General features: G+C 40.7%; 1 protein-coding gene and 1 pseudogene across 2 annotated transcripts; one reads left to right on the top strand and one right to left on the bottom strand.

Moving 5' to 3' along the window:
• The first annotated feature begins 1796 nt into the window (after positions 1–1796).
• On the top strand, positions 1797–26038 carry VGLL1 (vestigial like family member 1). The gene is made up of 5 exons (XM_084870245.1): positions 1797–1908; positions 6294–6512; positions 16604–17023; positions 19295–19375; positions 24786–26038. The coding sequence occupies exons 2-5, from the start codon at positions 6311–6313 to the stop codon at positions 24827–24829; spliced, it is 747 nt and encodes a 248-aa protein (XP_084726371.1). The 5' UTR covers positions 1797–1908; positions 6294–6310; the 3' UTR covers positions 24830–26038.
• On the bottom strand, positions 20962–21240 carry LOC311614768 (peptidyl-prolyl cis-trans isomerase FKBP1A-like; annotated as a pseudogene). The gene has a single exon. The product of its transcript is annotated as a peptidyl-prolyl cis-trans isomerase FKBP1A-like (transcript).
• Positions 26039–27018: the final 980 nt, after the last annotated feature.

The following is a 27018-nucleotide window of genomic DNA, read 5'->3' as shown; positions in this document are numbered from 1 at the left end:
GCTGGTGGGGGACAGTTGGGGGTGAGCAGGCCAGCAGAGTGGTTAGGGGCAATCAAGCAGGCAGGCAGGTGAGTGGTAAGGAGCCAGTGGTCCCAGATTGTAAGAAGGATGTGTGACATCCCCTGAGGGGTCCCAGATTGGAGAGGGGGCAGGCCGAGCTGAGGGACACCCCCCTTCCATGTACGAATTTTGAGCACTGGCCAAAATTAACTAGTAGTTAATAATATTGTATTGTAGCCGAAACCGGTTTGGCTCAATGGCTAGAGTGTTGGCCTGCGGACTGAAAGGTCCTGGGTTCGATTCCAGTCAAGGGCATGTACCTTGGTTGCGGGCACATCCCCAGTAGGGGGTGTGCAAGAGGCAGCTGGTCCATGATTCTCTCTCATTGATGTTTCTAACTCTCTATCCCTCTCTCTTCCTCTCTGTAAAAAATCAATAAAATATATAATAATAATAATAATAATAATAATAATATTGTACTGTATATTTGAAAGCTGCTAAGAGAGTAGATCTTAACAATTCTTCTCATCAGAAGAAAAAAATTATAATTATGTATGGTGACAGACGTTGACTTACTGTGGTGATCATTTTGCAATATATACAAATACTGAATAATTATGTGGTACACCTGAAACTAATATAATGTTATATTTTAATTTTATCTCAATTTTAAAACATCTATCTCACAAGGGTATGATCTGCCCTCCCCCCACCCACTGCCCCCTTAGCTCCCTCCTCTCCAGCAATATTTGTCTTCTCACTCTTCTGTGAAGAGACCAAGCATGATCCTACCTTTTGCATTTGATGTTCCCTCAAATGTCAGAAAGCAGGTATCAACATGGTTTCCTGCCCCCCCCCACATCCCCCCCACATCCCCCTGCTGCCTCAGGGTTCTGCTCAAATTTCTTCTTATCAAAAAGTCCTTGACCACCCTATATAAGTTATCACCTCACCCCTACATTCTGAATTTTCCTGGTTAATTTCTCTTTGTAATACTTATTGCCACCCCACATATACATTTAATATACATATGTATATGTACATACAAACATGTACCGTGTCTGTATTTATTACATGAAGGCAGAGATGTGGTCTGTTTTGATCACTCTAGAACAGAACTCCCAAAATAGTGCCTGGCACACAGGTATTTAATGAACATTTGTTAAATTAATATTGTTGAAACAGAGAATGAGAGGAGCAAAGCGTAACTTCAGGGTTTGGAGCCTGAATGATGGTGCCACTTCCTGAAGTAATATTAAGGATTTTTCAAAATGAGTATTGGGACCCCCTGCTCCAAACTTCCAGCTGGAGTCCCTGAACTGCTTTATCTATGCAGGTTCAGCAAAGTAATGACTTCCTCTTGGGCCCATTGAAACCTGTGACAAATCTTTAGAATCCCGGGGGTCTGGGCTCTTCTCTTAGCAGAGGGAAAGAGGGAGAAAATAGTGATAAATTAAACGGACTCTCTCAATTTCTGAGACTCAAAATGACATCAGTTTGATCCAAAGCCCCCCTACTGATGCTTCAGACGTTATTGACTCTGTGTGTGGTTTCCTGGCAAACAATTGGCTGCCTACTTTAAGAGACAATGTTGCTAAGTGCTTTTTTTTAATGCAAAAGAAAGAAATAAAAAAGAGCTACCTATTTTCCTCATTCCTGCAGGTGCCCAACCCGATTGACTTGTTGGAGTGCATTTTCTGCATTCTTAATAGATAGCTAGCAGGAAATGCCTTTTATAGCCCTACTAGAGTGGCAGAGAGCAGCAAGGGGAGGGTACAAAATCCCCAGCCCCTGCTTCCGCAAGCGCTGAGTTACTATAAAAGGCGCCAGGCATCAAAACGCACTTTTGACCAGCCATAGTTCCACATCTGCATCTTGCTCTGGCTCAGCTCATGGTCTGGAATTAAGGTAGGAGAAGCTGGGGAGTGATGGAAATTCAAATGGAAAGTAATGGACCCAGGGCTAGGAGGGTAGGGAGCCATGAGCATCATATGCTTTGCTCAGAGAGATACAATCTAGCCCCTTTGGGGCTTTTATTCCAAGTGATCCTTGTGACAGTCTCTGACGCCTCACTCCACCCTTCCCCTCCGGGTGCTGGGTACCAGTTTGCAGAAGGGGGGTAAATGTGTCTGTGCACGCGGACTGTGGTAGAGGGGCCAAACAGCTGGTATGGGGATTCCATGTTAAAATATTTGTGCAGAGGATTGGGCAATATTTTTGAGATCTATTTAAACACTGTATTTTGTGTGCTGGGGAAATTGTAAGCTCGGTGTACTTTTGTAACTTTGCTCTTCTCACTGCATAGCTATCAGAGTTTGGCCTTGGGGCTTTATTTGCAAGAGGATTTTTACTACAAGCCGGTACTTACACAGAAACATCTTCTCTAGGAAAGCCCCCATCCTTTCTCCTGCTTCACTGATATCCCCTCAGTTCCCGCTTCGCAGCATCAATTTCTAAGCAAGACCCATCCCGACCAATTCACTCACTAATAGAGATCCCTCACAGAAGGCTCAGTGGAGAACGAAACTACTCGAGTTTCTCCAAAGGTGCAGTGAGATGCAGATCTTCCAAAGATAAGTCACGTAGCAGTTCTCTGAATTTCAACATCTCTAGAATACAGATCCTGTCCATTGAGACCCAAGTACACCCCAGACAACTGTTTGTGAGCTGGATAGAGAAAAGTCACTCATGGCATTTCTTTGAAAGCATGTCAGTGTTTTGGGGGAGGAACAGAGGGACAGAGGTGTACTTGTGGTTTACTTAAGATCCTCAGTTCTAGGGTCTGAGCCCTTCAAGATGATGAGGCTGAAATGCTGACTCTGATTTTCTCTATCTCTACCCTTTCCTGCCTGTGGCCAGGTAGCCTGTGGTCTCTTCCCAAGGAGAGGAGAGGACATGCTTTAGAGCCTTGAGGTCCCAAAGGTCTAGCTAGCAGTTTCTCTAGTGGTTTCAGGGAGACTTGGCAAAGATAGGAAGCAAGCTGTGTCAAGCCTTAGCCTGGAGCCATGGCCACCGGCAGTTCGGAGATTAAGAGTCTTACAAAGGTGCTAAGCGGCTCTTGAAGGGAGAGGCTTCAAAAAGAAGCCCCGAGGGGGTTCATGAATGTTCTGCCCTCATTCTGTAAAAGAAACCCGATGGCTAGGTTAAGGTCCTAGCTCAAAGTCCTCTAGAAATTAGAGGCCATGTCCTCACATTTGGTAGATGGGGAAACTGAGGCCCACAGAGGGCAAAGGGTTATTCGTTCCACCAGGTAGACACTAAGGGACAATGGACAGACATTGAAGCTACCTGGGTTTACATCCAGCTCTGCCACCACCTAGCTGTGTGGCTGGGCAGCTTATTCACATTCTCTAAGCCCCCATTTGCTCATCTATAAAATGGGGATAATGATACCAACTATGAGGGTTGTAAAGTTTGGAGGAAATATGTCTGTTTCTGTCACAAAGTGGGTATTCTGTAAACTGTAGCTTTAGAAAAAGTGCTGCCTCCACATTTATAATTACTTTTTAATTCATAACACCTTTGCTTTATTTTTTGAAATAAAGTTGACATTATATTATGTGACTTTATGGTGTACAACATGTTAATTTGGTAAATTTATGTATTATAATATGATTACCATGGTAACCACATTAACACTTCTCCTGTTATATAATTATCTTTTTTAGTAGTTAGAATAATTAAGCTCTAGTATCTAGCAGTTTTGATTATGATAATACAGCATTGTTGTCTATATTCATTGTATTGTACACTAGATCTCAAGGGCTTATATACAACTTGTAGATTTATACTCTCAAACAACATCTGTTCCTATTCTCTGATCACCAACATCTTATTTTCTGTTTTTACAAGTTTGGCTTTTTAAAAGTTCACATCTAAGTGATAACATGCAGTACTTGTCTTTGTCTGACTTATCTCATGATGTGCTCGAAGATAATACCTTTGCTTCATTTCTACAACTCTGGGCATGTGAATATATCATTTGCTTTGTCATTGAGGAATAATTTCTCTATAGCAAAATTCACAAATCTTAAGTGCTCAATCTGATGATTTTTGACGAATGTATACACCCATGTATAATTTTCACCCTCGACAAGATGTAGAACCTTCCCAGCACCCATGAGAGTTTCCTCCTGTCGTTTCCCAATCTCTACCTTACAAGCAATCACTTTTCTGACCTCTATAACTAGAGATTGTGCCTATTCCATGTAAGTGGAATCATATAATGTGTTTCTTTGTGTTCAACTTTATTTCACTCAACATGTTTTTGTGATTATTCCATGATGTGTGGATTTGCTTTTTTTATTGTTGAATAACATTCAATTGTGTGAAAATGCCACTGCTAGTTTATTTGTTCTCCTGGTGACAGAGACTGGGTTGTTTTCACTTTGGGGCTATTTAAAAAAATATTTTCTTGATTTCAGAGAGGAAAGGAGAAGGAGAGAAAGAGAGAAACATCAATGATGAGAGAGAATCATTGATAGACTGCCTCCTGCACAATCCCTACTGGGGATCGAGCCAGCAACCCAGGCATGTACTCTTGACTGGGAATCAAACCTGGGACCAGGCTGACGCTTTATCCACTGAGCCAAGCCAGCCAGGGCTGGGGCAATTTAAATAAAGTTGCTATGAACATTCATGTACAAGTCTTTGTGTGGGCATATATTTGCACTTCTTTTGGTTATATGTACCTAGAAGTGGGATTGCTGGGTCATGTGGTATGGATATGTTTAACTTTTTATAAAAAACAAAACAAAACTACCAAACATTTTTTCAAAGCAGTTGTTCACATGTTTTTTGAAATAATGATATAATGGATACATATTTCAATAGTGTCTGATTATACTTGGTATGTCCATCAACCAGGGGGAACAGATTGATGTACTCAATCAAAGGCTTCTGTAGACAATATAGTCCAGTTATGATTGGGGCTACAGTGATTCTGAAAGGAGAATTCTTTAGAAAGCATCTCCTGCTAACTGCCAGATTCCTTCCCAATGTCCCCATCATACTCTGTTAACACTTCTAGCAAAACCATAAAAGAATAGTCTGAAGAATCCAAATATTACAATCTCTTCATTTTACCCAAGAAGAAATCATGTGATTTCCCAAAAGTCAACCCCAGATTGACTCCTCTAATTGATATTATTTCCTTGCATTGTGCTGTCTCTGCATGTAATGGCATTCAGCTATTCAGCCATTGTTTAAGGAATACCTATATTGTGCTAGGTGTTAGGGTTAAAGAAATGAGTAAGAAAAAGTCCCATCCTAAAAGATCTTGTAGAAAGTACTATTCAACTCCCCTCATTTTATTATATTCACCAGAATGAATGTATTAAAGGGATCTTTAGTCTGAGCACAGGGGTGGCCAATGGTAAAGAAGCAATCAATGGGCTACTTCACCAGTTAAAGGAAGGCCACAGCATGACTTGATTGCCTGTTGTGTGCCATTTATTGGACTGGGTACAAAAGGATAGCTTCTGCCCTCAGGAAGTTCAAGGTAGAATACAAGGATAGAGGCCACGCTTAAGACAATTCTGTAAACAGTAATGAACATCTGCTCTATTTCAGGCTCTGATCTAGGTGCAGAGGATATGGTAGTGAGCAGAGCTGACAATCTTTCACATTTGCAAGAAATGTGTATGTCTGTGTGTGTGTTTTTTGAGATTTGCATTTGGTTCAGAATATATCTCTATGGAGGCCTTATGACTGGAGTAGTAATGCTAGTTGTAAATGCTAGTTTCTAAGATTGGGATGGGGTGGGTGGGTGAAGACCACTATCATACATAGATTTTTAAGGGGGAGTGGGAGAATTTGATGTGTTTTATTCTCTTGCATGGAAGTGGTCAAGATGGAAAGCAATGCTTACTATGACTATGACAATTGAAATTGTCAATACACACTGGATTGCTTAGACAAGGAACCTCACCCCCTTTTTACAGGGGGATCATGTACTAGAACTACAATAGAACTCTGGGAGAAGGAAGGCACCTCCCCAGAAAGCAAGTAACCTTATGATTTGGCCTTATTATTATTATTTTTCTTTAATTTCCTAATGCTCTTCTAGTCATGTTGCCAGAAAATTCTTCTAATTTGTAAGAAAGGGCCTCTTGAGTTGTTGCCTAAACACTGATCAGATCAGGCTCCTCAGCTGGTCCTCAGAGCAGCACAGCATGGTTGAACTTTTACTTGGTAAGAGCTAATTGCTTGTCTCCTGAGCCTGCTGCTCATCCATACTATAGCCAAGCCACTTGGAAAAATTGTCCCAGTAATATTTCATATTTGATCTGCAGCTATCACCTGTGTCACAATGGAAGAAACAAGTATGTGTGCCACCCCATTGCAGAAGCCTATAAAGACTGAGTGGAATTCTCGGTGTGTCATTTTCACCTATTTTCAAGGGGACATCGGCAGTGTAGTGGATGAACACTTCTCCAGAGCTCTGAGCAATGTCAAGAGCCCCCAGGAATTGAGCCCCGTGAGCCAGAATGGAGATGTGATCCTGAAGAACGGTGAGCGTGTTGTGGGGAAAGAGGCTGGAATTTCCAATCAAGGCTATCACTGAAAGATAGTTCTCTGATTCTTTTAATGCACATAGACATATATTATATTTGTTGAAGACAAGCCACATTGTCAGAAAGATGTTTGCATCCTTTTCTTAGAAGTTTAATATGATAATGGACACTGTTTAATTAAATTAGTTCACCTATTTCATTTTTTTCTCAATTGTGCCAAATGCTGACTGGATTAACTACTCAGTATACAATAAGAGCACCATACCTGTTTGCTATTATTACCTTTATCAGTATTATTATTATTATCATTATATTACTACTACTACTACTACTACTGGCCTCACAGGGGCAGGGAGACCAAAATATTCATGATATAAAAAATCATGTCCCATATAACTACACCCAAATTCCTCTCTACTAATTGTGGCTGATCTGATGGGGCCAGAGAGAGGTAGATGGAGCCTTACCACAACCCTCTTTGCACCCTTAGCAGTATCAGGGGTGGCTATTGCATTAACTATTTAGTAATTATTTTGAAATATACATTCTTATATCTCAAAACAATTATTTCAAGAGCTATGTAAAAATGTGTTCATCAAAATATATAAGTTTGGAGAAAGCCATAAATAAGCTGGCAATGCCTGCAGTATGGCTTTTATGGACCCTAGACACTTTGCTTCATAGGCCCATTCCTCCATAAAGATATGAAAAAGGACATTTTGTCCTAAAATGGCATAAAAACAGATATAATCCAGGCTGCATTCATTTTATATATCCATTATAATTATATTTATTTTTTCTTCCAATTTTAAAAGCAATTAAAATATTTATTTTCATGGGCTCCTAAAAGTATTCATGGGCCCAAGACACTTTACCTGCTATGCTTAATGGAGAAGTCACCTTGCCAGATGGATGTGATTTGATAGGGCTCTTTACCACCTTTTTGAAATGTGCAAATAGACCAGGGTCTGATTGATTTTTTTAAAAATCTGTTTTTATAGATTTTTAGAGAGAGAGGAAGAAAGAGGGAGAGAGAGAAAAACATCTGGCCCTATGACCTGTGACCTTTCGGTGCATGGGATGATGCTCAACCAACTGAGCTACGCCAGCCAGGACAAGTCTGATTGATTTAAGAGCTCTTCATTGCAGTTGCTGAACACACACTGAATGCCTTGCTTCCACTGGAAAATGTACATGCCTCAAAATTGAACATTTTGTGCAAAGCAGACATGCAGGGCCTCGGCTCCCATAGAAAGAGTTCCTCTGTTTTTAGATGCCATCACTCTGGCTTTGTTCTTTGGGTTTGAACAAGGTGTTGGTATACATCTGATGTATTTACTAACATTTACAGAATTTACTTTTCTTTAAGAAATTTATTTTCCGCCGAAACCAGTTTGGCTCAGTGGTAGAGCGTCTGTCTGCGGACTGAAAGGTCCAGGGTTCAATTGTTGTCAAGGACATGTACATTAGTTGAGGGCACATACCCAATAGGAGTTTGCAGGAGGCAGGTGGCCGATGTTTCTCTCTCATTGATGTTTCTAGCTCTCTATCCCTCTCCCTTCCTCTCTGTAAAAAAATAAATAAAATATATTTTTTTTAAAAGAAATTTATTTTCCACTCAGGAGATGTGATTTTCTTAGAGACTCTTGTCAATTAAGTAAACATATGGAAGGTGAAGTGGTAATAGCATATAATAAATGAAATGCTATAGATCTTGTTAAAATGGGAGCAAGGAGGTAGATGAAGAGGTGAAGAGGTGATGTTCAAGAGTGTGCTGAGTACTTCAGAGTAGGAGAGGGAATGCTTGATCTTGAGTCATTTGGGGAATTGCTAGGTGGAAACTGGGATTCATCTATCTGGCTCCAAAGAAGGGACAAAACCCCAGGCTCTTTATGCACAGAGAAGGTATTACTAATTTTGATTCTTTGATTTAGGTCTAAATACATTGGCTTGAATTCATTACAGTCATTCCTTTGTAAGTACCATCCATCCATAGTTCCTCACTTCCTTTATCCTGCTTGCCTGGTAAAACCCAACCTGAGATAAAACCAATTCTTAGCCTATTGATCCATTTCTGTGCTTCATTTTGTAGTAAGACTCAAAAGTAGTGTCCATGCACACTCTGTCCTCTTCCTCTCCTCTCCTGCTCTCTAGAATCCACTCCTCAAGTGTCATCCTCATCACTCCTTGAAATTACTTTTATCAACGTGAGCCAGTGACCTCCACTTTCCAACTCCAATAGTCCTCTATCCTCATCTTATTTGACCTATGAACAACATTTGCTGCAGTTTATTACTCCCTCCTTTTGGAAATACCTCCTTCACTTGGATTCTATAAAATCATACTCCTCATTTTCCTCTTACTTCCCTGTTTACTACTCCTCAATCTCCTTTGCTGGATGTTCTTTTCTCTTCAACTTCTAAATGTTTGATGCTCCAGGACTCAGGTCTCAGACAAATTCTCTCTCTACATCCATTCCCTACGGGATCTCTTTCTTCTCTTGGTTTTAAATGCCATCTGTATGCTAATAAATTTCAAATGTATATCTCCAGTCAAAGATGGATTTCAGACCCACTTATTTAGCTGCCTACTTGATACTTTCACTTTATGCATCTAATAGAAATCTCAAAAAAACCAACAATACACACACACAAAAAAAGTCCCAAGCTGAACTCTTAATCTTCTTAATCTGCTTCATTCATAGTCCCTCCATCTCAGTAAATGGTAGCTGCATCTTTCTAATTAACTGGAGTCCTGTTTAACTTCTCTCTTTATCTCACATCCCATATCCAATTATTAAAAAAATTCTGTAAGTTCTACCTTCAAAATATCTCCAAGGTCTTTCTACTTCACCCCATCTTCACTGCTATCGCCTTGGTCCAAGAAGCAATCATCTCTCCCCTGGATTTTTGCAGTAGCCTCTGCCCTTGCTCTCCTTCAGTCTATTCTCATGATAGAAAACAGAATATACCATTAAGTAAAAACCATATCATAGCACTCTCCTGTTCAAAACCCTCCAACAGCTTCCCATCTCACTTGAAATCAAATCCAAAGTTTTTAATGGGGCCCTACCTCATCTGGGCCCATTATTTTTCTGATCTCATATCCTGCCACTTCCCTTCTTATTCACTCTGGTCTATCTTCCTTGTTATTTGTAGAATATGCCAAGTACAATCCTGCCTCAAACCCTTTGCAACTTCTCTCCCCTCTCCTGAAATGCTCCTTCTCCATAAAACTACATGATTTATCCTTTCTTCATTCAAGTTTCCATCCGAATGTCTTCTCATCATGCAATCCTTCTCTGAACAATCTATTACAAAATAGAACCCCAAACCCTGTGCCTTACCTTTTTAGCATTTGTCACCATCAGGCATCTACACTAATAAAAGAGAAGTATGCAAAATGACCATACCTTCATGATGCCTACCAGCTAATCAAGAGTGAATATGCAAATTAACCCAACAAATAGGGTGGATTAATTTGCATACACAGGTGCCCAGAGGCCAGCTCTGAGCCAGAGAGAAGGCAGAAAGGCAGCTCCAGGCTGGAGCAAAGGTGGTGCCGGCAGCCAGGGGAAGGAAGGCCCATTCTTGCATGAATCTTCATGCATTGGGCCTCTAGTATTATATATTTATGTGCATCTTATCTCTCCCCACATCCTATACTCTAAATTTCATGGCAGCAGGGACTCAACCTGCTAACTGCTACTTTCCAATGACCTAGCCCAATGCCTGCCTGACACATGAAAGGTGCTCAAGAAGTATTGCTTGGATTAATGAGATTGTGATTTGGATCACAGGGTATTCGTGTCTGCCACAGATAGAATCACTATAGAGAGGGAGTATCATGTGGTATACAGCTTTAGTACTAGGCAGTCTGGGGCCAAGCTAGCTTCAACATTTATTAACAATGTGATCTCATGTACATCACTTCATCTCTCTGTGCCTCAGTTTCCTTATCTCTAAAATTGAGTATTATTTAACTCTAAGAGTCAATAAGATAATTCATGTCAAATGGCATATAATAAGTGTCATGCAGGTGTTAGTTAGTGGTGGTGGCACCAAAGCTAGACATGTGTTTTTGATTGTCTAGAGTGGATATGAGTGCCTGTGTTCAAAACATTAGAATCACAGAGCAGCAGGCCCTGCTGTAAGTCTCCAAGTTGTCCTGGGGCTTCTGCTGTGTGGCAGCTGTACTGTTTCTCGTGTATTTTGACTTCACTCTATTCCATAAAGCCCTGGTCCACTAAAGCTCTGGCTCATGGCCATTGGTTGCCCAAGCCAGCCTTCCCAAGCCAAACAGAGAGGCAGTTTTCATCTCCACCTAACTTCTTGGTTGTTGCATTTTCCCTGAAGTGAATCTCAGATCCTTTGTCTGTGAAGATGTCCCTCATAGAGTGTAGTGTGTACTAGGCAAATGTTTGTACAGCTAGTTGTGCAAAGGAAGGAGAAAGCCAGTCAAGGCTTCTCTTATTGCAGCTAGGAGTCATGGTTCTCATAAGCTCTGCCTCAGAAGAGGGCCACGTGGTTCTCACTGTTGATGTTATATGAGATACCTGTAGCTTCAAAAAGAATAAGAAATCTGTAAGGTGGCCATTCCTGACTGCCCATTAGCATCCTCTGAGATCCTGAGCCATGCCTAGAACAAGCTTCCATTCACAGGCTCCCAGCACTGACTGGCCTACATTCTAAGGGTGCTCTGTCAAGCCAAATATGCAAATCCCAAACATAGATCTCTGTGGCTAGAAAATGCCATAGAATTTCCTGGCTGCTTTTCACAAATCAAAATTGTTGTTGTTGTTGTTTAAGTAAGTTTACATAAATATAATTTATACTGGCCATACTTTTCCCTTTAAAAAAAGGACATTGATGATTTCAGAATAGATAACTCAAGAAGCTTCAGTAGTTACCATTATGGAAGGCACAGTCCTGCTGCACATCCCACCCCACATTCTTCCTGTTGCACCCCTGATTCCAGCTCCAGGCTTGGCATCATTGCTTGAGGGCTGCTAAGAAGATGATGGTGCGCACCTGAGTGCCTAGGGACCTTTTATAGCCTTCCTAAAAGGGTCCCAAAACCCTCCTTCCCTTGCTCCATGATATAGTGAGGGTGAGAAATAAATCTTGGGTTTCTTTTTTAGTATGAATACCTCTATGAGACAGAGTCATCCTAGTTTTTTATGACCCTTGTGAACACTGTCAACTTGGTGTCTTCTTTTTTAGCCAGGGAGAGGAAACTGCCAATGTATATTGAACTTCTATTGGATGCCAGGCACCAGGCTACAATTACTGAATCCACTTCAGTGGTTTATAAAGGTCAAAGATGGACAAACTGAATTAATGTTGTTAGAAGATAGAAGATGGGTTACTTTGGGGGATGGGGATTAGTGACTGGATGTGGGCATGAGGGGGGCTTCTGGGATGGCGGTCATGTTCTGTTTCTTGATTTGGGTGCTTATTGCTCAGTTTGTGAAAATTCCCCAGCTGTACACATTATATTTGTATGTTTTTCTGCATGGGTGTTGTACTTCACAAAACCACTTTACAGTAGATTTCTATATCCTCACAGAATAGGAAACTGCAACCCAGAGAGGGTAAATGACATAGTACATTTCACAAGTGAGTGATTGAGACAGACTCCAGAGCCAGTCTACTTCACTGTCCTGCCTTTGTAGACTCTGACAACACCCTGGCAAGAGAGTTAATAATGCCCATGAGAACTATACCTCATACTGGTTACAATGGCTAACCTTTATTGAGCACATACTTTCCGTGAGTGAGACCTCTTGTTAGGGGGTGTCACATGGATGATCTCATTGAATCCTCATACCAACCTACTGGTTAACTCTCACTGTGTCCATTTCGTGGTAAAGAAACTAAGGTTCAAAGAGTCTAGTGACTTGTCCAGGATCCCATAGCTAGAAAGGGGCAGTCATTGGTAAGCAAATCAGTTTGACTTGAGATTTTGAGCTCTTAGCCACTTTCTGTATTTCACATGTTCTGTATTTCATCTCAATTTTCAGTTGGGAAAAGAAATCTGGATAAATCACCAAAACACTAGGTATCTCAGGGAAGTGGTTGTGAAGTATGGTGAGGGACTGAACAGTACCAACCTCTACTCCCGGTGCATAAGAACAGGACAATCTCTTAAAAGCTGTCCCTCTGTCTCTGATATTATTTTTACCTTAGCTAATACAAACAATATAATGCAAAGAAGGCATTGAGGAGAGAGTCAATGTGTGTAGATTGGGCAGGCCAAAGTTTGGACTTTGATGGTGCAAAATGTGTGTGTGTGTTCTGAGGTATCTCAATTTCAATTTAATCACAAAGCAGGATTTGTATTAAAGGCAGTCACAGAGAGAGAGAAGGAAGGAAAGAAGCAAGGATGGATGGAAGAGAATCAGGCATTTATGTGTTGGTCTTATCATAATTGTGACCCAGAGTCAATAAGTCAAGAGGTTTTATTAAGTTTTTACTTTAAAATGACTTTTTCTAACCACAAAAATAATGTGTTGATTTTTGAAGAATTTAGAAAATACAGGAAGCAATCAAGGCACAAAACCACATGTGCATCTGTGCACTAATACTAAGTTTTGCAACATAACATTATTTTGCACAAAATGGGTTGTAACTTTATATATATATATATATATATATATATATATATATATATGCCATTATATGTTCTACTACAACATCAAGAATATCTTCCTTACAGACATACCAAATCTATTAAAAGTTTTAGACATTTAGGTTATTGCCAATCTTTAACTGTATTATAAATGTCACTTTGAACCATTGTACGGTAGCTAAATTTTTACATGCATCATTGATTATATCCTTAAAATAAATTGCTATCAGTGCAATGATTGGGTCAAAGAGTACACACTAATTTTAGGGTTTTGACATGTACTGACAAAGTGCTCCCCAGAAGTGTTATGCCCATCTGCCACCCATCCAACCCTAGTAGTGTGGGGAAATGCCCATCTCACAGTACTCTTTGCAATGTTGGAGCGGCATAGCCAGTAAGAGCATGAGGTTTGGAATCATACAGATTTATCACTTGCTAACTGTGTGAACTTAGGCAAATTAGTTTAACCTCTCTGAGTCTCTATTTTCTTATCTGGGTTGCTACGTAAGACCATGTATGCAGAGTGTTAAGCAAAGTGTCTGCTCCATAGTAAGTGCTCAATAAAGAAAAGCTTTTCTAGATTTATAGTCATTCCTGCCCATCTCTGACATAATCTTCCCTGGGAATGGACAAATACTGAGCATAGGCTTCTGAAATCTCTTTTAGAGCCAGTATTTATTCGACTCTCCACATCATCCCTGAAGTGCTGCTGCTGCTGCTGCGGGCTTTTTAGTTTAGTCCTTTCCTCTCTTCTCTTTTTGGCACTGTGGGCAGAAGGACACTCAGGCCTCATACATTACCATTTTGATTTTTCCTAGGTTGATTACATGAGTGTTGCAAACTAGGGAAGAAACCTCTGAATATGAGCCCAAATTGGGTTTATAAACCAAAATAATGACTAACAATAATAGCAGCAGCTATCACTATTGAGGGCCCCTTATGTACCAGGAACTGTGCCATGTCTTTATATGGATTGTCTCATTTAATTTCGCAACAATCCCAGAGGCTCAGAGGTGGGAGGGGACATGCTCAGTGTCACACAGCTTGGAAGGAGCAGAACTGGGATTAGACTCCAAGCCTGCCTGACATCTGACATCAAAGTCTGTGCTCTTAACCTCTTTGCATGCTGTTATCGTCAGTGTAGAAAGATTTAATGGGGAAGTATGTGTGTGTGTGCATATGTTTGAGAATGGGTACATGTGTGTGTAAGCATATGTGTACTTTCATTAGAATAATAGTCAGGGCCTACTAAGTGCCAGGCACTGTGCAAGGTCCAGAGAATATGGTGAACAAAAGAAAAATTATCTCAATCCTCAAAGTTTACTAGCTAACAGAGAAGGCCAATAGTGAGTAAATGATGAAATGAAGAAATTACAGGTTAGGATTAATGCTATGAAGAAAATAAACAGAACATAGTCACGGTCAATAGCAGGATAAAAAACAGGGAGATCCTTTCTGAGAGAGTGCGTTCAGTGCCTAAGTCATATGTATGAGATCAGGAAGGCCAGTTCAGATGGAGACTATCCAGTTGTCAGAGGGTATACATTGTTTTTAATTTGTTCTTAAGACATGAGATACCCTCATTGAATACAAAGAACGGACAATGATTATACTTAGTTAGCTTAATCACTCTATTTGTGCTATACAGTGCCTTGCATTACTATTGGCCTGCAGATATCAGTTTTCGAAAGTAGCATCCATCTCCAGGAATAAATATTATTATATGTTTCCCTGCCCTTGATTTCAGTGTAAGAGGCCAACCATTGTAACTGATGTGAAATGTTGGGCAGAATGTCTGTGCCACATAGGTTAGGGCTTTTTTGCTCTTATCTCTATGACATCGAAAAGCTCTGGTGGTGGGTGGGAGCATTTTATATTACTGGGTAGACCTCACAGGTGTTTTTTTTTTTTTTTTTTTGTACAGAATCCAGGCAAACTGAACACCCAGAAGAGCTGAGAGAGGCACATGTGGAGGGAAAAGAGACCAGACAGCCTCTCCACCTTTCCAATCTTCTTCTGTCTCTACACCCATGTCCCCTTCATTATCTTGGATAGTTGAGAGGTTCCAAGCTTTAAGTATCTGCCAAAACTTTCTCCCTCTTCCCCTTTTGCTTAAGTGGGTATTGAGAATAGAGAAAATATCCATGTCATGAATTATACTAGACATCTTTTTTTAAAAAATAAATCTTTATTGTTCAGATTATTACAATTGTTTCTCCTTGCCCCCACCCCCATAGCTCCCCTCCACCTGGTTCCCACTCAACCTTCTGCCCTTACCTCCTCCCTGCACACCCCCCCCATCTATATTCTGCTGCTATTTATAGGTACAATTAGAATTAGTGTTTCTGAGACCAAAGGTGCCTCTATCCTTATTAGTTAGTCGGCAAAAAGAAACTAAGTTACTGCTTGACCTTGAATGCTTTGCTTATGTAGGAAGAGGTCCAAACAACCATTTCCCTACTCCATCACTTATCACTCCAGTTTAGATTCCTACTTGGCTAATCTGCTTTGCTAACTTGGTCCAACCTCCCAACATTCCTATTCCCCACATTCCTCTTGAAAACGGGGTTTCAACCCCTAGATTTGTGTAAGTTATGGACATAGGCAAGTGTTACACCCCTTATAAAGTTCTGTGAAGACTTCATAGTCTGTGTACTTAAAAGATCAGCTATAAAATAAAGCCAAACATCAGCAACAACCACACACAAATCACCTTTAATCAAACAATCCTTCTAGAAGTTTCCCTGAGGGGCTAGCTGGACAAGGATGCAGAAATATATATAACAAAGGTGTTCATCACAATGTTGTTAATATAACAAAATTGCAAATAACTGACTTGCTCACAAATATAATGTTTGCTAGTCATGTTACTACCTAATAATAAAATACTGTGCAGCCATTTAAAAAGCTGATGTTGGCACCATTCATCTCTATGGGGGATATTTGTGGTATTTTAATGATGTGAAAGCAGCCCTAAAAAACAATATGTGATGTGAAAACAATGAAGCCCTGGCTGGGTAGCTCAGTTAGTTAGAATGCCAACCCAATATGCCAAGGTTGTAGTTCGATCCCTAGTCAGGGCCCATATAAGAATCAACCAATTAATGCATGAATGGGTGGGTCAACAAATTGATGTTTCTCTCCTCCCTTCCTCTCTCTCTCTCTCTCTCTCTCTCTCTCTCTCTCTCTCTCAAATTTTTCTCCTCTCTCTCAAATCAATAAATAAAAATAAACATAATACAATGCATACATGAATACAAACAAACCCTAGTAAGAAATACACCTAAAGGTGGACAGTGGTGGTCTTTGAATATTATGAGTTGTTTTTTTAATCTTTTCTACAATTCTTCACATTAAAAAATATAATATATTATGTATTAACCAGAAAAATTAAGTTACTTCCATTTTGCAAACAATAAATACACACCTAACATATCTTCTAAATCTTTCCTTCCCAGATAGTGACATGCCTCCAAATCATTGGCGTTTCTCTTCTCAGTGGACAAAGCCACAGCCAGAAGTACCTTTTGCAAATGGCACCGTCAACTGCATCACGAATGGGTTTGGTCCCATGCCTATGGATCAGTACCCACTGCCCCTGACTGGGGGTCCCTCTGTTCAGTCTAGTGAGCTGTGGCATTTCTCCTCCCTAACAAGCCCAATCTCTCCAGAGCCAGAATATCCTCATGCCTTCTCTGCTGGGCACCTGGTTCCAGAGGTCCAGCCTAATGGGAAATATGAGTCCCTCCTAAATTTCCTCCAGCAAGAGAGATGTGTAGCCTATCCTCAGCAAGCTGCCATGTGGGAGAATTGCAACTCCGCCCAGGTAGCCAGAAGCACGGGATTGCCCTTCAACCTGCCTTCCAGCTCAGTTCACTGTAAGTAAATGCTTGCCTCTGGTGGTTGGGGTTGAGAGTGAGTTGGCATGAGGTGGGTTGTCAAGATTAATTGCTGTCACTCTGGACATGGAGGTTCTGAGGGACAGAATGTTCTGCCTAAATGCTCCATATATCTTCACTAGGCTTCAATGATATTCACAGTTTAATGAATAAAGGTTTATATAGAGAGATGGTCAGATTGACTTGACCTGAAATATTCATCCATTCTGTTGACTTGGACTTATCCTAGAAAAATGATGGGTTGCTGCCTAAAATTGTAGGGGTCTGTATGCACCTCACTGTGAGCCACCTACATTTGTAAAACAGGACTCCTGCCCTGACCAGTTTGGCTCAGTGGATAGAGCATTGGCCTACAGACTGAAGGGTCCCAGGTTTGATTCCAGTCAAGGGCATGTACCTTAGTTGCGGGCACATCCCCAATAGGCGGTGTGCAGGAGCTAGCTGATAGATGTTTCTAACTCTCTATCCCTCTCTCTTCCTCTCTGTAAAAAATCAATAAAATATATTTTACACACACACACACACACACACACACACACACACACACACACAACAAACAAGCAAACAAAAAACAGGACTCAGTGCTAATAACTCTAAGCTAAAACTCTATTCTCCAAACAGGTTGGCAACTTGCAATGATGTCAGGCTCAGGCAAAAACAAGGGCAATATATACCAGCCATCTGCTCCACACATTAAAATTCAAAGCAACTATAGAAGCATCCTATTGCTTCCTGGAGACCATGACAGTACCTGTGCACTTGGCTCCTCCTGCTTGATTTTCCTTGGAGTCCTATTCCCTGATCATCACCCATCCCACTGAGCTAAAATACTTCTTCACTTACTCACTCATTCAACAAATATTTAATTAGTGCCTAGTAGATGAAAAAGACCCATAAAAAAAGATTCCTTTCTTTGTAAAAATGTGGGAAAGAATTGGTCCCGGAGTACATTTTCACCAAAAGAGCAACCCACTCTTGCTGTAAGATTTGTCTTTCACATGAAATACTGGAGCTATACAATGAGTGGCCAGATTATTATGATCTCTCAATGCATAATAATCTGGCCATCAACATTGTGATGAAGACCTTTGTATATGTTCTGCATCTGTTTTTGTCCCCTTGACTAGGAGTTCAACCAGCAGGCAGGCCAGCCCCCATCCATGCATGAATTGATGCACCAGGCCTCTAATATATAATACAAACAAACCCTAGTATGAAATATACCTAAAGGTGGACAATGGTGGTCTCTGGATATTACGATGTTATTTTTTAATCTTTTCTACATTTTTAAATCTTTTATATATATATATATATATATATATATATATATATATATATATATATATATATATATGATGTAGAGAAGTTTATAATAGTTTCACCGGGCCAAGTCTGCACTCTGGGTGAATTTTCTTTTATAGTTCCCAAATCCATACATATCTGTGGTTCTAGTGTCCCATGCCTGAAATAAATTACTAAAAGCTGCCTTTACTCTGAACTAAGTATATAATACACAAAGGGTCTGTTCAGCATAGTCTTCCTAAGTCAGACCTTGTGTTCTATCCTAATGTTGAAAAAATTTCCCATTAAGATACCAGTCCATCATTTCCAGAGTTTGATTAAAAATATAAATATTTTTAAAAAGTAAGTTATAAAAATGTCATGATTGGGAAACCTATGAAAATTCCCACCATATACTCTGTCAAAAATCTGTTTCTACTATATTCAGAGGGAAGATTAGGCCAATTGTGTTTGTGTATATGTCTGTGTATATACACAGAAGAGCCCTGTTTCAACAGTTGGTTAGAACACATATGGCTTAATTTATTGCCTCCCAATCATAACTCTATATAGTTTAAATCCAATTCACCAAATACTTTGTGAGTTTCTACTATAGGCAAAACTATAAGGCAGGCACATTCTCAAATATTTGTCACTACAGTCTTTACTACTGCAAACTCTTAGCACTTTTCTGATAATGTTGACATTAGTCATATTAATTAGTGACTGATGCTTCCATATCTGTTGAGGAAGTTCGTGACCCTTACACAGAAACATTGCCTAGAAGATGGGGACAAGGCCCACGAGACCTTAAAAACAGATGCTTTTCTGTTTTTGTAGCATCTAAGAGAAATATGCCAGGTGTCCATAAACCGAAGAGCAGCTGATTTGGAGGTGCTGGGGTACAACTGAGCACTTACTAACTCAGCCCTACGAATTTCATTTTCAATCATTTCTTTTCTTTACTAGGTAGGAAATATTTGCGTCCAGATCGTGCATCTGCCAGTGCCAGCCTTGCCAGTGCCAGCCTTGCCAGTGCCAGCCTTGGAAGTAAGTATATGGTTCTGCTGTGTCCTGAGAACAAACTTGAGAAGCTTGTAGTGAAAAAGCCAAGATTTTTAACAACTGAAAAGACTCTCATTTGTATTACTTAGTATTTTCATAGTTAGAACTTGTTTCATCAGAATCTCAAAGATTCCATGCACTTGGAATCTTATAAAATTCTTGACCATTTTCTTATTTGGACATAGATGCAACTCTATTGAGTTTTTGTAGAAATCTGAGCTGCATTTAACTGAGGCTACTGAGGTGACCCAGAAAAATACTCTGTCCCAGATGTCCAGTGTTCAGCCAAGAACACAGGGCCACCCCAGAACTCTACAGTCAGCATCTTTTTTTCTTTCCTTCTTTCTTTTCTCCTTCCTTCCTTCCTTCCTTCCTTCCTTCCTTCCTTCCTTCCTTCCTTCCTTCCTTTCTTTCTTTCTTTCTTTCTTTCTTTCTTTCTTTCTTTCTTTCTTTCTTTCTCTCTTTCTTTCTTTCTTTTTAGAAAAGCCAGTGTAAAGAACTTTTATTGCAATAATAAAACTTGAAACTCGTATATAGTGCAGGGGAGGGGGGTGGGAAGTAGGCAGCAATAATTTCTTTCACCAAATCACTACACAGGACAGCAAAGGGGTAAGAGGAGGGGGGAAAAACAGGAAACTTTGAGCTCAGCAGGAAGAGGTGAGCATCAAAACACAGGAAATGCTGAAGCTGTGACGACCAACATCATTTTCTTAAGACAACACTGAAGGATTTGTCATAATGGCTGGACTTTTATTGGGTTTTAAGTGTCTATAAACAGCACCTTCAATTTAAACTTTCTATTAAAGTTCTTAAAATTTAGAGAGTGGAATCTGGATAGCTATGACATTGTAAAAGTTGTGAATATCTATTGGAAAACCCCCCACAGGAATGGGGGTATGAGGGGAAGCCAGGCCATGAAGAAGGCTTCAGAGGTCTCTGCTGGCCTGGGGTTGGATACTTGTAATGTCCAACATCACAGTGAAAACAATTTGCTTTTAAAAGGCAGAGGGTTTAGGGAGAGTGGGATGGGGCAGAGGAGGCATGGGCTCTCCCCTCCCCACTTTAGTTTTGGGTAGGGCTCTTAATTCAATCCAAAGACATATCTCAACTTGGAGATAATTTGGCCCTCAACAATGCTTCAAGTCTGCTATGGCTTTGCAGGGCAACAGCAATAATGTTTAATATATAATAGAAATAAACTTCATTAAAAAAAAAAGATTCTTGCACACCCCCCCACACCAATCTGGTCTAAAGTCAACCCATTACTTGTGCTTTCAATACTTGATTAATAGGTAATTGGAAATCTAGATACAAAAGACAAATTGAATCTTCACCCCAAAATAAAGAGTAACTTGAGGTTTATGGCAAGTAGTTTAGGTCAATACACATACTAGGAGAAAGGGGAAGAGCAAAGCTGGGTGACAGAACACATTCAGTCAGAGCAGATGTTTATACAGAGTATAGTGGAACATCAGGAAAAGCTCCACACAGATTCCCGTGTGCGCGTTGGGGGCGCCAGATCCCTCCATGGCACAGCCAAACACAGGGATCTCAGGCAGTAGCCATTCTTGTCATTCCAGTTTTATAAATTCCACGTCTAAGGAGAGAGTGTCATTGGGTGGGATGAGGCCTGGGTGCCCAGGGGCACTATAGGCATAGTCTGGGAGGCATAGTTTGGCTCTCTGATCCACACTCATGTGTGCAATCCCTTCCCAGCCTCAGATCACCTCCTGCTTGCTTAGCATAAACTTAAAGGGCTTGTTTCTGTCCCAGGATGAATCAAATTTCTTTCCATCTTCAAGCATCCCCATGTAGTGCACGAGGCAGATCTGACCACACTTTAGTAAGGTGCGCCCCTCTCCAGTGGAGAGATCTCCACCTGCACTCCCGTAGCAGCTGTGGCAGGAGCGGGTTGGGTGGGCTGTGCAATAAATGGCGGCAGCTGGACTGAGAGCAGACCTGGAGACTGTGAGGCTTTGCCTCCTTCCTTGGGCCATGCCTCGACATGAGGATCTTCATGGCCTGGGCTCAAATGTGGCTTCATTACTTACTATTTCAAGAAGTTGGTTCCATTTCTTAATCTCTCCATACCTCAGTTGCCTCCTTTGTAAAATGAGGATTAAAATAGTGCCCACTTCAGTGTTTCTGTGAATGTTAAATGACTAGAGGCCTGTTGCAGGAAGATTCCTGCAATAGGGCTTCCTGTAGCATTCCACCCCCCTGCTTCCCTCCCTTCTCTGCAGCCCCGCCTGCTTCCCTAGTCTCCACTGCCTTGCCTGCTTTCCTCCAGTCTCTGCTGCCCCACTTGTTTGCTTCTCTGCAACTTTTCTCCCTTCTGCAGCACTTGGCTTCCTTCTACCTGCCCTCAGTCTTCACTTTGCATCTGGATATGTAACTTAACCACCATCTTGGGTTAATTTGCATATTTTCTCCTGATTGGCTTGTAGGTCGTAGCAGAGGTACAGTCTTTGCATGTTTCTCTTTTATTAGATAGGATAATACACTGAGTTGCCAGATTATTATGATCTCTGAATGCATACTAATCTGGCCACTCATTATATGTAGCATACATTTGTGCATGTGTGAGGTCTGGCCAGCCTGGCCTGGGGGAGGGGACATGGGTGGTTGGTCAGTCTGCCTGCTGGTCAAACTCCTGGTCAAGGGGACAATTTGCATATTAGCCTTTTATTATATAGGATATACACTGAGTGACCAGATTATTATGTATTCAGAGAACATAATAATCTGGCCATTCAGTGTATATGTAAACACTTTGAACTTATATCCTAATGTAAATTAGCCACAGTAAGCCACCAAACACACACACACACACACACACACACACACACACACACACACGGCATCTTGTGTGCCAAAAGCTGTGCTCCATGCTGTGTTTGAGAGGAACAAAAGGAACAGCTACCACCGTGGCACCTGATCTCAGGCTCTTTACATTCTAATGTGAAGTAGGTGAGTGTGGGGACAACATATAGACCTTATTAGAATGTCAGTTCCTTGAGGGCAGAGACTTTGAGTGGCATGCTGCCACATCCACATAGCCAGCACCTGCAATAGTGCCTGGCACAGAGGTTAATGCATATTTTAGGAATGAGTGAATGCTAGAAACAACAAAAACAATGATAATTGAAATGGTACAAATATATCTGCCAATATAGTACAGATTATTTTGTTTGAAGCCCTTGTTTGAGAGTAACAATAAACCAGCCACAAATCACCCTGAGTGATTAATTGTACATGCCCAAGTGAGGAGATGGATTTAAGCCTGGTTCAAGAGCCTTAGCATAGCTGAGTCTAATTTTGTATCAGTCTCTGCCCAAGTGAGTAAGCTCTGCTGAGCTTCTAATTAATCAGTCAGGATTATAAAGTCTCCTAAATACTTGTTAATAATTTATGCATTTTTAAATTATAAGCCTCAAAATTATTGAAAACTTGAAATGTTTAATAATAGCAACATGTATGGGTAGTGACTATGAGCCAGATACCCCACATATTATCCTGCTCAATCCTCACAATAACCTTATGATACTCATATGAGTGTATCTTAGGCACTTTACACATTAGATTTTCAGTAAATAGGGATTGAACAAATGAATAGATATTCCTATTTTATAGATGAAAAGACTGAGTTTCAAACAGGTGAAAAGACTTGCTTTAAGATCACAGCAAGCAGCAGAGGTATCTCTGCTTTCACAGTGTCAAAATATGATCAAAATCATAAATTACAATAATAAAAAAGAATTCCAACTTAAATAAAATATGTACAATAGTGAAAATTAGCAACTGGTAAGATTGCCTGGATACAGGTACAAATATATTTAGAGGCTTTTTTTGTGGGGAGTTATAAGGTACTAATCAAATGATTTATATTTTCTCATTCAAATATGGGACAAGATCATTAGCTGAGATTGAGAATGTGTGATATTGGGCACTGGGAAAGCAAGCCTTCAATAGACAAATATGAGCAGGATTTCTGAGTGCTAATCTCAAGTCTCAGATCATGAGCTTTATGTGGAAACTAGAGGCCCAGGGCACGGATTCGTGCACTGGTGGGGTCCCTCCATATGGTCTGCAGGGATTGGGTGGAAACTGGCAGTCCAACACTGCCTACTCCTCCTGACTGCCACTCCTGCTCATCCTGGCCCCACTGCACCTGTCATCATCACCGCTCAGTAGGCTCACTGCCGCTCCAATGTAGTCTCCAGGCTGCTGTGGCCAGCCTGAGCCCTGCTTCTGGTGCCTGTTGGTCATCTGAACAGGGCTCCTGTTGGAGCGCTCCTACTGTTGGAGCGCATTGACCACTAGGGGGCAGCTCCTGCATTGAGCGTCTGCCCCCTGATGGTCAGTGCACATAATAGCGACCAGTCCATACGTCTTTTGGATGTTCAGTCATTTGGTCGCTTAAGATTTATATATATAGATAGTTAGCTGGGTTGTGTGATTTTCACCAGTGTTATTACATTAGTGTAATGTACAGAGAAGGCAAATGGTGAGGCTCAGTCAGGGTTGAGGTTTTGGCAAGTGAGTGTGATGAATCAAGAAAGAGGAAAAAGAGTTTAGGGTATTGCAAGTGAGTGATTATCACAAGGGTCCCTGGTGTCTAAGCTGCACAAAGATGGAAACAGACAGATGGAGGGTGATGGGTAGTGGAGATTGATGGAATGGAGGATTAGAGTATGTAAAAATGCAGTAATAAGACTAAGCCAATGAAATGGGAAGTGGTGGTTGGAGAGCAGAGGTTTGAAATTAAAATGACAAGGGTACCACCTGTATAGATGATGACAAAGTCTAGTATGTGACTATAGGAATGTCTGATTGAGGTAGAATGAAGTAAAAGGTCATCAGGAATGAGGAGAATGGCAAGAATCACAGAAGTGATGCAAAATAATAACCAATATCTACCTGTAATAGAAGTGCTATTACTATACAGTTAACAGAAAAATTGAGATTTACATAGGTTAAGTAACTTACCCAAAGTTAAGGTGAATAAGTGCCAGAGTCAATTTTTTTCTGATTTCAAAAGTCTTGGTCTTATCCAATAAGCTTAAGCTGCAGTGTGACCACAAATTCTATTTTACTACAAATAAAGTCACTGCCTCTTTAACAAAATAATAGCTTAACATTTACTGAGCACATATATGCCAGGCACTGTTCTAAGGGCCTTACATGTGTTTAACTCACTTAATCCTTCCAGGATCTTAAGAGGCAGGTATCACTAGCAATCACATTTAACAAATGGGGGAAGTGGAATTCAGATAGCCTAGGTTAACTTGCCCAAGGTCACACAGCTAGGCAGTGGGGAGGTCAAGGTTCAAACCTGTATTCATTTAAACCCCAGAACCAGCTTCTTCCTCATCATGCTTATCTTGTTTTTCAGAAAGCCAGTCTCCAGAGAGAAGAAAGGATTTGTTCTTTTACTGAACTTCAGTTTAAAGAAAAGAATTCCTTTTTCCAAACCTGCTCTGTGAAACCAGAGGGTATAAATACAGCACGGTCTTTTTCTCTTTTTGTCACTAAAGAGCACTGAGTCTGGAACAAGTTTTCATTCTCCCTAAAATTGCACACTTCTCTTCCTTGGCACCTATACCCTATGGCAGGGGTTTTAATATTTGTTAAGTGATCCCCAGTACATGAAATCATTAGATGGAGAGCATGGAGGTCCACCTGCTAGCTCATCCCACCTGACACTGCACCATTGCTCTCCTACTTAGAAATAATAGTCCTTTTACTCTCTACCAACAGGGTCTTTCAAACCAAGACTGACTGTGGGGTATTCTATGAGGTTGTCCTACTTTTCCAATTGAATAGAGATACCAGGATCAGCATTAAGCTTCCCAAGTTTAACCAGACTGATCAACTTCACTCCTGCCTTTACCAAAATCAAAACAAAAAAATGGGGTAGGCAAGGTAGTGGATTGAGGTTGGCCATTCCCCTCATCCTCAAAGTCTGGAAGAGAACCAAGAAGGTCTCAGGATGACCCTGATGAATGAAATAGCTTCACTTGGAAATTTGGATTCCTCAGTTCTAAAAAAGTGATTCCAACTGAATTACTGAGAAATCCGAGGATTAACTTATTGGAAGTTAGTTAGCAAACTGCCTCATTCGAAGTTGGGCCTGGAGTAAGTTTTGTATCCCAAGCATTTCTTAGCCACAATTCCATGAGTTCCTGTTTGCCCTAAGTCTGAGGGTGAGGACTCTGGCGTATTTATTTGGACCTTGGAAGCACCTTGAAGCTTTCTACAGGGGCCAACCTAACTTCCATAAAATTTCCTTTAACTCTTTCACTGTTAGTGGCATCTGGGAAAATTAACTTTTTTTTTTTTTTTAGCACAGAACCTTTGGGGCTGCCCATGGAGATAACACACCGTATCTTAGATGAACTAGAGGTGAAAGGAAAGGGTTGGTCTAAAACAGAGGCAAGACCTCCCTGCAGATTGTTCCTAATAAAATGACAAATTTCTCCAAACTCATTAATTTCTCTAACGTATTAGACAACCTTGCGTCCACCGTGAGCTTGGTACTTACCATGTGACAACACTGGAAGCTCCTGCTGTCAATGTTCCCCAACCACACTCCACTTGTTCCTGTGTACTGCTTAAAGGATGAGTAATAAAACTTCACTTTTCTGGATTGTGCTATTCTTTTTCCCCCCCAATCTTTAATTTCTTTATTTTTTAAAAATATATATTTTATTGATTTTGTACAGAGAGGAAGAGAAAGGGATAGAGAGTTAGAAACATCGATGAGAGAGAGTCATTGATCAGCTGCCTCTTGCACACCCCCTACTGGGGATATGCCCGCAACCAAGGTACATGCCCTTGATCAGAATCGAACCCGGGACCCTTCAGTCCCCAAGCCGACGCTCTATCCATTGAGCCAAACTGGTCCCGGCTAATTTCTTTATTGATTAAGGTATTACATATGTGTTCTCATCCCCCCATTAATCCCCCACCTCCCCATTCATGCTCTCACCCCCTGTTGTCTGTGTCCATTGGTTGGGCTTATATGCATGCATACAAGTCCTTTGGTTGATCTCTCCCCCTTACCCCCACCCTCCCTTACCTTTGATGGTCTGATCATGCTTCTCTGTTTCTGGATATGTTTTTGTTCATCAGTTTATGTTGTTCATTATATTCCATAAATAAGATCATATGGTATCTATCTTTCTCTGACTGGCTTATTTCACTTAGCATAATGCTCTCCAATTCCATCCATGGTGCTGCAAATGGTAAGAATTCCTTCTTTTTTATAGCAGCATAGTATTCCATTGTGTAGATGTACCATTGTTTTTTAATCCACTCATCTGCTGATGGGCACTTAGGCTGTTTCCAAATCTTAGCTATAGTGAATTGTGCTGCTATGAACATAGGGTTGCATATATCCTTTCTGATTGGTGTCTCTAGCTTCTTGGCATATATTCCTAGAAGTGGGATCACAGGGTCAAACGGAAATTCCATTTTTAGTTTTTTGAGGAAACTCCATACTATTCTCCACAGTGGCTGCACCAGTCTGCATTCTCACCAGCAATGCAAAAGGGTTTCTTTTTCTCCACATCCTCACCAATGTGATTTATTTTTTTAAAAAAATATGTTTTTTATTTATTCTTTTT

The sequence above is a fragment of the Pipistrellus hanaki genome (assembly GCF_964339955.1).
Source record: "Pipistrellus hanaki genome assembly, chromosome: X".
Lineage (NCBI taxonomy): Eukaryota > Metazoa > Chordata > Mammalia > Chiroptera > Vespertilionidae > Pipistrellus > Pipistrellus hanaki.
This window is presented reverse-complemented; position numbering and strand designations above follow the sequence as displayed.